The 12736-nt window shown below is 42.5% G+C and overlaps 1 protein-coding gene across 5 annotated transcripts in view; it reads left to right on the forward strand.

The window, feature by feature from the left end:
* The first annotated feature begins 11282 nt into the window (after nt 1-11282).
* The window catches only part of LOC117411346 (peroxidasin homolog), a 72315-nt gene continuing 70861 nt past the window's right edge, over nt 11283-12736 (forward strand). For 2 of the 5 annotated variants that reach the window (XM_034018712.3, XM_034018713.3), the window contains exon 1: nt 11996-12423. In XM_034018712.3, the coding sequence (XP_033874603.3) occupies nt 12239-12423 (185 nt within the window). In that variant the 5' untranslated portion in view covers nt 11996-12238. Of the gene's footprint in view, nt 11339-11990; nt 12424-12736 lie in introns of those variants that run through there. The other 3 variants (XM_059025820.1, XM_059025822.1, XM_059025821.1) reach the window with 3 other exon arrangements.

The raw sequence follows: 12736 nt of genomic DNA on the forward strand, positions 1-12736 counted from the left end.
TGTAGGTCTTTGTAGTTCTCTGATTGATGCATTACCACGTTCACGTCAGACAGAATAAATCTGCTGCTCAGATTTCAATCTGAAATGCTTACTTTTATCCTTTTATTTTCTAAATGAGACACACACACACACACAGAAGAAGGTGTGATGAATGTGATGGAGATGATTCTCATTTACCAGTTGTCTGGGAAGACAAGCCTTTCGGTTTTCATAAAAGCCGTCTCAAGTACTTGCCGTTAACCAAATACCGTGATAGACAGCTGACATAATAGTTAAATTATAATGGTAAAATAAATTCAGTGTGGGTGTGCGAGGGTGTGTGGGTGCTTAACTTGCAACACAGGAGTCAGAGGTTCGAGACGCCACCCAGGCACACAAGATTTATTTTTGTATGTTTTCTTTTGCTTTCTTTTCTTTCTTTCTTTTGGATTCCCCAGGGATACTACCAGCAATGGTATCGCCCTGAGGAATTGTCAGCGATGAAACAGTAATCCATAAGGCAAATGAAAACAGAAAGCAAAACACTACATAAAACTACTAATCAAAATGCTTCTTTTTCGCAGTGGGCTCGCCACCTCCGCTAACCTGCAAGATACGAGCTCCAGATAACATTCTCCTATTCCTATTACTATGGTGGGGCGCTCTGATCCCCCTAAGTTAAACTATTTTACGTTCCCCGGGACTGTAAGTCACCTGCTTGGGGTCCGTCGAAATTACTTCCCGGCTGTTGGCTTCAGTCGTCTTTGCTGCCGGTTCTCTGTCCCCACTGCCTCCTGCTGCTGAGTCAGACTCTCTTTCTTTATGTCTCACTCTCTGTATGTTCGGTCCAGGGGGTATTCCTCTCCACCAGCCAGAGCTTCTGCTACATTGTATTCTACAAGGGTTAGCCAAAGGAATAGGAGAACATTATTTTTATGGGATTGACCATCTCTCCAAGACCTGCCCCTCAACAAATCAAAGAGGGCTGAGCAACACACCTTCGCTCAACCCTCTTTGTCAACACCATGATTGACAGGCAGATCCAAACAGGGCTTCCGACCCCTCTCCCTTGCAGGATCCTGTATGCACCCGATAACTAGCACAGATCTCTCACTGTTACAGTGGGATGTACAGTAAATCTATATTTTTGTTTCGTAATACTGATATGACCCAGCTGACATAATACAATGGGTTAAATTTTGCTCTAGCGGTGTGAGTAATATTACTAACATATGAATTATGAAAGCATTTTACATTTGGACAACTTTTGGTATTTCTAATAAACACACAATATAATTGCTGAAAATACTCTGTATTACACCAAATTAACCAGTATTGCTTTTCCATTCATCGATAGGGATGAGCCACTAAGGTTTTTTTACATTTCACTGATAGAACATTTTGGATACTTCACAGCAAAGGGGGTTATGACTGTACCAATAATACCAATACACCCAGCCCTGTTTTCAAAAATGAAAAAAAATAACACTGGCTATACTTCCTGTTTTCTGACTAGCTGTCCTATTCCAACTCAATCTGTTTGACCCTCTCCTAGGATAGTGTATATAGGTAACATTTAACATCCACAGGGTTATCAGTTTATTAGACTAACTACCGTAACGCTTACAGAGTTTTGCACCCCCGTTTATTACAATTAGCTACGGTTCACACGTTACTCACTACGGTCCCTATATTTCTATTTTGAAGCTTGGTTTTGAGGTCATTGTCTCCTATTTTAAATCTCTTCTTCCTATCCACCCTTCTGCCGTGAATGATCAGACTTTGTGTCTGGCAGCGGTGGTCTATGTTTACTTCACAATTTGTAAACTTTCTTATGTTCTTATGTAATTGAATTGGACTTGCGTGTCGATATCAGGATCAGCCGCCTGTGCTCCTCAGATTCCCACGTCTCATAAAGGATTTTCAACTATTCATGAGGAGGGACAGCCCCTACGTATCAAGCAGTAACCTACCAAAATACATAAATACTCATGTAACTCACCCTCTCTCGCGTTTGATTCGTTCACATTCGTCATGGAATGTGAATGAATCAAACGCGAATATTTAAATTATGAGCGAATATCTGAACATGAAAATCCTGTGTTCGTCCCAGCACTAACTGCTATATACAGTTTGTTCCTGAAAACAGTTACATTATCAAGATAATTAAAATGCAGCCAACACAACACTTTTTTACACATGGCATGTTTCAAATTGGTTAGGACAGTTGACCACCCAGTATATAATAAACATCACCCGTCTTTAACATGCTGTATATTATTATTATTATTATTATTATTATTATTATTATTGTTTATTTCTTAGCAGACGCCCTTATCCAGGGCGACTTACAATCGTAAGCAAATACATTTCAAGTGTTACAATACAAGTAATACAATAAGAGCAAGAAATACAATAACTTTTGTTCAAGCAAAGTACAAGTTTGACAAACCACAATTCAATAATACAGCAGATAATAGTGATAGTTACATCAGGATATGATTAAATAGTGATAGTTACATCAGGATGTGATTAAATACAAAGTACTACAGGTTAAACACTTGGCAGATTACAGTATTCTGAAGTACAGGATTAAATGCAGTAAAATAGGGGGCAGATAAGAGCAAAATAAAGCACATTTACATGAAGGGTGATAGTGTCCCAGGATACAAACAGAGGAGTTCTACAGGTGCTCTTTGAAGAGGTGAGTCTTGAGGAGGTGCCGGAATGTGGTCAGGGACTGGGCAGTCCTGACATCTGTAGGAAGGTCATTCCACCACTGCGGAGCAAGGGTGGAGAAGGAGCGGGCTCGGGAGGCAGGGGAGCGTAGCGGAGGTAGAGCTAGTCTTCTAGTGCAGGCGGAGCGGAGAGGTCGAGTGGGGGTGTAGGGAGAGATGAGGGTCTGGAGGTAGCTGGGTGCAGTCTGGTCAAGGCATCTGTAGGCTAGTACAAGAGTCTTGAACTGGATGCGAGCGGTGATCGGGAGCCAGTGGAGCGAGCAGAGTAGTGGAGTAGCGTGGGCGAAGCGAGGCAGAGAGAACACCAGGCGGGCAGCAGAGTTCTGGATGAGCTGGAGCGGACGGGTGGCGGATGCAGGGAGGCCAGCCAGGAGGGAGTTGCAGTAGTCTAGGCGGGAGAGTACCAGGGCCTGGACCAGGAGCTGGGTAGCATAGTTGGTGAGGAAGGGTCGGATGTTGCTCAGGAAGAATCGGCAAGTGCGTGCCACAGTGGAGATGTGCTGGGAATAAGAGAGGCAGGGGTCCAGGGTGACTCCAAGGTTCTTAGCTGAGGAAGAGGGAGAGAGTGTGGTAGATTCCAGAGGAACAGAGATAGAGAGATCAGAGGAGGGGGAGGAGGAGGGAAAGAAAAGGAGGTCAGATTTAGAGAGGTTGAGTTTGAGGTGATGCAAGTGCATCCAGGAGGAAATAGCAGACAGACAGGTAGAGATACGGGAGGAGATGGTGGAGTCAGAGGTGGGGAAGGAGAGGAAAATCTGAGCATCATCAGCATAGAAATGGTATGAGAAACCATAGGATGCGATGAGGGGGCCCAGGGAGCGGGTGTAGAGAGAGAACAGGAGAGGACCCAAGACTGACCCTTGGGGGACTCCAGTTAAGAGAGGGTGAGGTGTGGAGGTTGCTCCACGCCAGGTTACCTGGTAAGTGCGGTTGGAGAGGTAGGAGGAGAACCAGGCCAGAGCAGTGCCAGAGATCCCCAGGTCAGCAAGAGATGATAGTAGAATAGAGTGATCAACAGTGTCAAAGGCAGCAGAGAGGTCGAGGAGAATTAGGACAGAGGAGAGAGAGGCAGCTCGGGCACACTTAAGTGAGTTGGTGACAGACAGGAGAGCGGTTTCAGTGGAGTGAGCAGAGCGGAAGCCAGATTGGAGAGGGTCAAGCAGAGAGTGGTTGGACAGGAAAGCAGAGAGCTGGCGGTGTACAGTCCGCTCGAGGGTTTTGGAGAGGAAGAGTAGGAGGGAGACAGGACGGTAGCTCTGGAGGGAGGTGGGGTCGAGGGTAGGTTTTTTGAGGAGGGGAGTGATAGAGGCTTTTTTGAAGGCAGAGGGAAAGATACCAGAAACTAGAGAGGTGTTGAGGAGGGAGGAGATGAAGGGGAGTAGAGCAGGAGCAGCAGCTTGAAAGAGGTGAGTGGGGAGGGGGTCCAAGGCACACGTGGTGGGTTTGTGACCCTGGAGCAGGGAGGAGAGGTCAGAGTCTGAGAGGGGCAAGAAGGTGGAGAAGGAGGGTGAGTTAGTAGGGGTTGCAGTGGGTGTAGGAGTTGGAGCGGGAGGGGGTGCGGGGGAGGGAGAGGTGTTAAAGAGTTTGCGGATATCTGAGATTTTAGAAGAGAAGAAGGAGGCAAAGTCATCAGGGGAGATAGAGGAGGGAGGAGGAGGGGGGGAGGGTTTAGGAGGGAGGAGAAGGTAGAGAATAGTTTACGTGGGTTGTTAGTGGAGGCTTGGATTACAGATTGGAAATAAGCACATTTAGCAGAGGAGAGAGTAGAGGAGAAGGAGGAGAGGAGAGTGCGGTAAAGGTCTAGGGCAGCAGGGAGTTTGGTTCTCTTCCATTTCTTTTCAGCAGATCGCAGTGTGATTCTTATAAACTAAACATTAACCAAAATAATTCCTTCCCTGTCTGACCTTAAATCGATCTGCTTGACAGCAGTTTGTTGAGACGTTTTTGTTTTGCACTGAATCTTGTGTATATCATCCAAAGGCTGTTTAGAGAGTGTGCTGCTACTGAATGGTCCAAAGCTATATTTTAAGTGCAACACTATGGATCTAAGGAAACTGCAGCTTATGGTACCTAATAACTTCCTGCAGGAGGTCATGTTGCAGCTAGACAACAGAACTGAAATAATGCAAAAGAAGGTGGGGGTGGGGGTGGGGGTGGGGGCATTGACAACGATGCTAATGCTATGCAATGGATTTTCATTGAAATGCCTTGATGATAATAAACCACTGTATAAATGGATCTAACTAGCCGATGACTCTGGGGGGTGCAAGGTGGTTTCATGGGGGCTGCAGCACATACAGATTTGGACTCACACCAATGATCTTGACATTAGTTACATTATGCTGGCTTACAGTGCATTCATAATATGTACACATGCAAAACCAGCAGAGGGCAGCAACAGATTAAAAAACAAAACAAAAAAAACTGTTTTGATCTGCAGAAATGGAATCTTTTTTATTCTGCAGGAAGAAGCAGAAGGTGTTTTTATATCCATCTTATTTCCTTTATGCTTTTTAAAACAGATGTTGGGATTTTTATCATAAATCATACAGCAGTGTGGAGTAGTGGTTAGGGCTCTGGACTCTTGACCGGAGGGTTGTGGGTTCAGTCCCCAGTGGGGGACACTGCTGTTGTACCCTTGAGCAAGGTACTTTACCTAGATTGCTCCAGTAATAACCCAACTGTATAAATGGGTAATTGTATGTAAAAATAATGTGATATCTGTAAAATGTGAAATAATGTATAATGTGATATGTTGTAACAATTGTAAGTCGCCCTGGATAAGGGCGTCTGCTAAGAAATAAATAATAATAATAATAATAATAATAATACACTTGTATAGCTGGGAACTACAGTAGAATACATTCTGGAGGCATCACAAATTCTACAACAAACCTAGCAGCATTTATGATCTATGAATAAATACACAACATCATTTTACATGATGCAGGATTTGAAGGAACTGTTCATCAATATTAGTCTTAGCTATGCAAAGTCCTGCAGACAAACACCCATAGGAACGGAAACTATCAATCTGAAAATAATATGGTGCTTCAAATGACTGTTTATATGAGGTAACCATAGAATTAGTCCAAATACAAATTGGAAAACTTTTATCAGAGAATTCACTGGGATCTCTTGAAAACAACAACCACAGTCCCATCAGTAAAGCACTTTACAAGACATCTAAGCATTCTGTTAATTAACATTGTTATATTCTATTTTTGTTCTTTTATAAGGATTACCACCATATATCAGAATTTCAACCAACAAGCCACGATCAAATGATTCACTCTGCACTCACTGGTAGTGCCCTCACATTTTTTTTATATATCTGTGTAAATAGGCATCAGAACTGAAAAAAAACCACCAAGAAATAAAAGACAAAGCTCAACACACAAACTGAATTGTTATGCCAAACTGAAACTGCTCATACAAAGCTCAATAATTAAATTAAAAACGGAAAATCTTCAATAAATGGATTACTATTCATATTTCCAACTCGCCATTTGTCTATTTTTGTTTAGCGTATTCTAAATCAATATCGATTCTAATTTCAAGGGAAGTACTTTCAATTCGTTACAAAAAACTAACTACCAGGAATAGCATCAACATCAGTGGTGTAGTCAAGGGTATACGCAGCTAAACAGCGTCTACCCATTTTTAATTTGGGCAATATAGCGTTGACCCACTTCTCATATAAGAAACACAGAGTTTACTCATTTTTATTTAACTCTGCTAATCCTGGGTTTTACAGTGAGCTTCTCTGTGTTGAGTTGCTGCGCACGAGACTGACAGCTGACAGCTCTCAGTCAGAACTGCGGGCGAGCAGGGGGGGCTTGGCCACGACTGCGTGTTCTGTGTGTGTGTGTGTGTGTGTGTGTGTTCTGTGATTAGTTGTTTATGTTTAGGGTTGTCAATTAATCTCAGTTAACTTCTGCGACGAACGTGTTCATTTATTTAGATTCGTTTTTTAATACACGTTAATCGCCCTCTGTCTTGACCCTTTCAGCATACCGTAATTCATTCCCTGCGGCACTATTTTAATATACTCGTGCATGCAACGCAATAAGTACAGTCGTACAGAATAGAGCCAGAAATCCATGTTAATGGCTTTCATTTTTGCCCCTGATCCTCCAAACCCAATTAAAAAACCCGGAAACAATGTCAACCTAAGTTCCTGCCATGCCACTGCCTGGCCTCAACCAAAACATCATCCAAAACAATAGGTTACGGGTGTAACCCCGGTTCCCTGAAAGAGAAGATGACCACCAACAATACTTTTGAGCTATGCCTGCTTGTCAGGTATTTGCTGAGCATTTTATATCAAAGCTGCCGATAGGCCCCTCTGTGGAGTGACGTCCTCGGTCCCGCCTCCCGAGGTAATAAATAGTCACTGCACGGAGACTTCAGGCTCTTTTGCATTGAACCCGGAATGCGAGTGATGCGACCTCGCAAGGTTGGCGGTCATCTTCTCTATCAGGGAACCGGGGTTACATCCGTAACCTATCGCTCCCTTTCAATTTGAAGATGACCGCCAACAAGCTGTTGCGAGGGAGAATGAGTGGATAGCATATGAAGGACATCTCGCTACCGCCATCTAGTGTTGGTGGTGTGAGTGTGTAACCTCAAGGACCCTAGTGCCTATTGAAGGCATAGAGGGATCTACGACATTCGGTAGAACCTGGTAAATGTATGCAGAGTAGCCCAGCTAGCCGCAGTACAAATATCGGTCAACGAGGCACCCGCCCAGGTGGGGGTGGCTGGCATTAGTATACGCAGTCGAAACCGTGTCCACAATCCAATGGGACAGTCGCTGCTTAGAGAAGGCTTGACCTCGGGTCCGTTCACCATGACAGATGAAGAGCTGGTCAGACTGACGCAGCGCTCTCGTTCTATTCACATAGCATCTCAATGCCTGAACCGGGCAGAGGGAATTCAATCTCCTATCTGTCTCCTCCGCAAAGGGAGTGGGATGGAAAGCCTCTAATTCCACTGATTGATTCATGTGAAACTCTCTAATCACCTTAGGGAGGAAAGCAGGGCTCGTACGCCTGTTTCCATTGTCCCAAATATGAATGCAGGAACTGTGCACGGACAGTGCCTGTAGCTCACTGACCCACTTCAGCTCTATGGAATGTATGGGCTCAAACAGGGCCTTAGTGAGAGCCTCCAGTACCACATCTAGACCCATTCGGGGAGGACGTAACTGCCGAGCACCCTTTAGAAAACAGGTCGTCAGAGCAGGGCTGGACTCGCTGGCATTCTCCCTTCTCTTTTTTTTTCACAGCTGCAAAAAGCAGAGGAAAAATACAGAAAACACACGCAGCAAGCTGCAGGGTTATAAAGCAGACTATGATCGCTAGGCGATGTAGGCTGTTGAAGATATATATACAGGGCTTGAATTTAATTTTTGTGTGCTGGGGGGATTTCCCCCTAATGCTGCAGCCAATGGGGGTGGATTCAAATTTTAAGGGGGGAATGGCAAAAAAAACGCACTTTTGCATATAAAAAACGATATATATTTTACTGCATCATCATTCACACTGGTGTTGCTTTAAAATAAGCTGCTTTCAGGAGACCTAACAGCTGTTCATCTTTGTGAGACAGAGCACTCTCCATTGCTTTTGCCATTGCCTGACGTGTTTTTGCATGCAGCAGAAGAAAAAGGTGCTTTTCTTTTAAACCAGCGCTCCATTTCTGAGATGAGATGACCATGTTTGGTCACTATTATATAGATATTGTAATCATAGATGGCTAAAAAAAAAAAAAAAAAAAAACGAAACCTAAGCCGTGAACTCTGTCACATGATGAGACGCTTAACTTCAGGCAGTCGTAGTTCTGACTAGGAGTACCGAGTCTGTACTTTTAAACAAGCCTTAACCAGGTAGGTGGCTTTTACGGTGCCTGAGTAATATGTGTTTAACCTTCAGTGCGCTGGGGCTGAGTTTTAAGAGTTAAAGCGAAAGTCACCGCTTGCAAAACAACACCTAGATAGACTTAATATATTTTTTTTCAAAACTGTTTACTTACTGCAGTGTATTGAGTTTCTATAATGCTTAAATATAGCGGCAGAGAATCACGTACAAGAGAATAAAGTCTCGCGGCACTTAAAATATCCAGCACTACTTTTATTTATTTATTTATTTTAACCAGAACTACTCAGAATGCGGCTCATAGTGCTTTCGTCACTGACACCCACTTCCTTAGAGATTGTTGTAGCGTTTCAGGCATTCTAAATTGGGTAAAAAAATACAGTAGCTTGGTGTCTTAAAATATCTCTGTGCGATTTTCCAGCACTGAAAGTTGCAGATATGCGGGAGCAACTTGCAAAAAGCGTGATTCCCGCGATCCTGTGCTGAAATTTTTTTTTAACGAAACACAGTTGCGTAATGTTAGCTCAGCCTTCAGCTGCCGAGTTTCTGATTCCAGGGAAGTGGCAAGCCGACTTCCAGCAATTAATTGCAAATGAACTCCAGAAAACTCTAAAAGAGTCAATCACACAACTGGAAGAGGTTAGTATTATACTCACCCACCTACCCGTTCATGAAAGGCAAAAGAGACTGAAGTTTCCGTGCTGTGACGGACCAAGGACGTCACTCCACGGAGGGGCCTATTGGCAGCTTTGATATAAAATGCTCAGTAAATACGTGGCAAGCAGGCATATCCAAAAGTATTGTTGGCGGTCATCTTCGAATTGAAAGGGAGCGATGTCTTTGAAATACCTGAACATTATAAATCGAAGCATTAAGTGCATACAGATAATCTACAGATGTTCAACAAAAAGGCAAATCAGTATTAATATTAGCCCCAAACAAGTACAACAAAACATTGCATCCATTGTATGTCTAATTATAGATCCAAAGACATTCCTGCGGCAATCTTTCAAAACAATACATTGTTGGCACAATGTTGTCAAGAGTGATGATTGTGGCAAATAGCTCAGTCGCGTCTGAGTCATGGAATTACGAGGCCATGACTTTTGTCTTCGAAGAGCACTGAAGCTCCGCTCAGATCGGAGCCTGGATCCACGATCAGATCCCTTAGTACAGTGGCTCTTAATCCTGGTCCTGGGGGAACACTGCCCTGCTGGTTTTTGTTCCAACTGAGCTCTCAATTACTTAATTGAACCCTAAGTGAACTAATAATTTGCCTAATCTGAGCTCTTAATTTATTTTAAACAGATGGAGATTTCAAGTTAAGTATAAAATGGTATGAGGAGCTTGAAATCTCCACTTTCTTATAAGCTACACAATTGAAAAAGTCAAATTAAGCAAATTATTAGTTCAACTGAGGGTTCAATTAAGTAATTGAGAGCTCAGTTGGAACAAAAACCAGCAGGGCAGTGTTCCCTCAGGACCAGGATTGAGAACAACTGCTTTAGTACAACAGGCCCCTGAGGCAGCGCTGAGCGCTAGAGCTAGTGTGACATGAGGGATGAGAATTGCCCTTGTAATATATTTCTAGAAATGTTGAGGTTTCCCCACAATTGAAATACTTAAGATAAATACAATTTGTCAGCGGGGGTCTTTAAACTACGCGCCACGTATGTTCACTTCTCATTGGTCAGTTTCCCTACTAAGGCGTGCGCAGCTCCAGGATTGGATCAACATTATGGATCTGATCCAGACCCTCGTAGTAAAACACCATCTCATGATCCGATCCCATTTTTCTTCCCGTTGCCCTCCATACTGACTAGTGATTATACCATTAAATTATCTAGTTCTAGGACTCCTACAATGTGAGGTGGACATTTCCACATCATTGAAAAAGTGAGGGGGACATTTCCCCCATGTAAACTACGCCTATGGATTGCACATGTTGCAATATCCCCAGATTCAAGGAATTAAATCATCATCATTCTTTAACTGTGCAAGATTTATGTAATGCTCAATGTATCACGGATGTAGTTGCTAAGTACCCTTGCTCATGCCACGATTCATTTATCGTGGAGAAGAGTGCCTTGTTCAGAAAATTCAAACAGGGGCTTCGAAGCGGAGGCTGGTTAATTTTAGAATATATTACATAATTATCATGACCATTCAAAAATATAACAAACGCATATTAATGCGACATACTGTTGCTTGTTAAGGCCTATAATTTTAGGGGTGTTAAAAAGTTTTAAAAGTAGGACAAAAAAAAACTGCCATGTGAACATTTTTATTTTTCATTCAATAAAGATATTCAGTTTTTGAGTTAAATAAAAACAAACATATTTCCTTCATGTGAAAATTGATCTTATTCAATAAAACATTCAATTATTGAGTTAAATGAAATGTGTTGTTATTTATTTAATTATTCTTCACAGGATGTTACATCTGACCCCACCCCCTGTTACAACTGACCCTGGCCATGGGGTAAATTGTAACATCAGACACCTTACATTTCAAGAACTCTTGCTGTATGTATATCAGCTCTTAAAACAGGATAGCTATGGGGATTGATAGAGGGCAGATGTAAGCTGTTTGTATCAAAGTCTGGTCAAACTAGCTCAAATCACCTGTGCGACGATTACAACTATCCCCAGTCTCCCTTATAATTAGGTGGCAAAAGAACACGCAGCGCAAATTCATTGCGACCTCTATTTTCTCTCTAAAAATGCGCCTTCTGAAAATCAGGCTGTGAGTGTCTACTTGTTTGACCTGCTCAACGCTCTAACATCTTACTGTATCTATTTTATGTGTGTTACTCAACATTATCTTACACACTTCTTGTAAATTACTTATTTGACTGCTAGTCTGACAGACCGATGAGCACCATCACCTAATGTTACTTTTGGTATGTAGTCTCAGATTAGTGCTAATTTGAGGTCTGTGGAACCAGCCAGCCGTTAATGTTGTGGCATGCATGTAGAAAGACAGTATGGAGTTTGTAATATTGGCAACAGCCCGCGTTAACTTCAATAAACTGTATAGATATTTTTTAAACGCACACGATGCACCGCCATCCCGACTGAACAGCTGCATAAATTCAAGAAATGTTCCCTCCTTCATGGCATCAAGATCTAGTTACATTTAAAATGGTTGTAAATAATGAAAGGAATAACGAGGAGAAGTACACACTGTTTAAGTGTTTGTCCTGTACACATGATGAAGTGTAGAGATTCGTTAATTTCTCTAAATTTATCAGTAACATATTTATGAAACCTCAGCTTGAAACCTGGTAACTGTTTCTAGGACGCTGAAGACTATGGCACAGCACGCATGAACATTCTAGTTAGAAGTAAGTTCATAAATGGACAGGGAAACCTACCTTTACACGGAACAATATCGATCCTCCACGCTGATTGGTAACTATAGTTTGGAACTAACGTTCCTTTTTTAATAGAAAAAAAAAATCAGGCTGCGTTTTTTGATTGGCTGTTTTCCCCGTCAAACAAAAATGGTAACACTGCCCTTGTTCTCAGGCGGAGGGGGGCTACAGATTGATTTGGGAATGCCTTCTGAGCTGCAGTTTCGGATGTTAGTTAGTCTGTGAGAGGAGTTGGAGGCAGTGTGGTTTCGCACTGCTGCACGCTCACAATGGCGCTCTGGACTGCCAAATCTTTTTTCCCGTTATTATTAACAATTGGAGTGTTTCTCCTCGCATCTAACCCGCAGCCCGTCCTGTCGTGCCCCAGCCGATGCTTGTGTTTTCGTACCACCGTGAGATGCATGCATTTAATGCTGGAATCTGTACCTGCTGTGTCTCCTCAAACGACTATCCTGTAAGTATTTGCAAGAGAAAGCAACTGGTGTGTTTTTGAGGGGTGAGAAGCGGGCGACAGAACAATAAGTCGTCTAAAAAAAATCAGTTTTCGTTTTGCATGGTAGCACCGTTTAATACATTGTCAAAAATCACTTCTGATATTTGTATTTTTATTTATTTATTTATTTTTAATTTTTTGCTCACGTGAATAGTTATAGTGTTACGTGTAAAATAAATTAAAGTTAAATAAAGTTTTCTGTATTCTGTATTCCATTACATTTTGGTTTAGGCGAAACCATGAAACGTAGCTATCTGTAGTCGATCTTATGTAT

Source organism: Acipenser ruthenus, chromosome 6 (assembly GCF_902713425.1).
Source record: "Acipenser ruthenus chromosome 6, fAciRut3.2 maternal haplotype, whole genome shotgun sequence".
NCBI lineage: Eukaryota > Metazoa > Chordata > Actinopteri > Acipenseriformes > Acipenseridae > Acipenser > Acipenser ruthenus.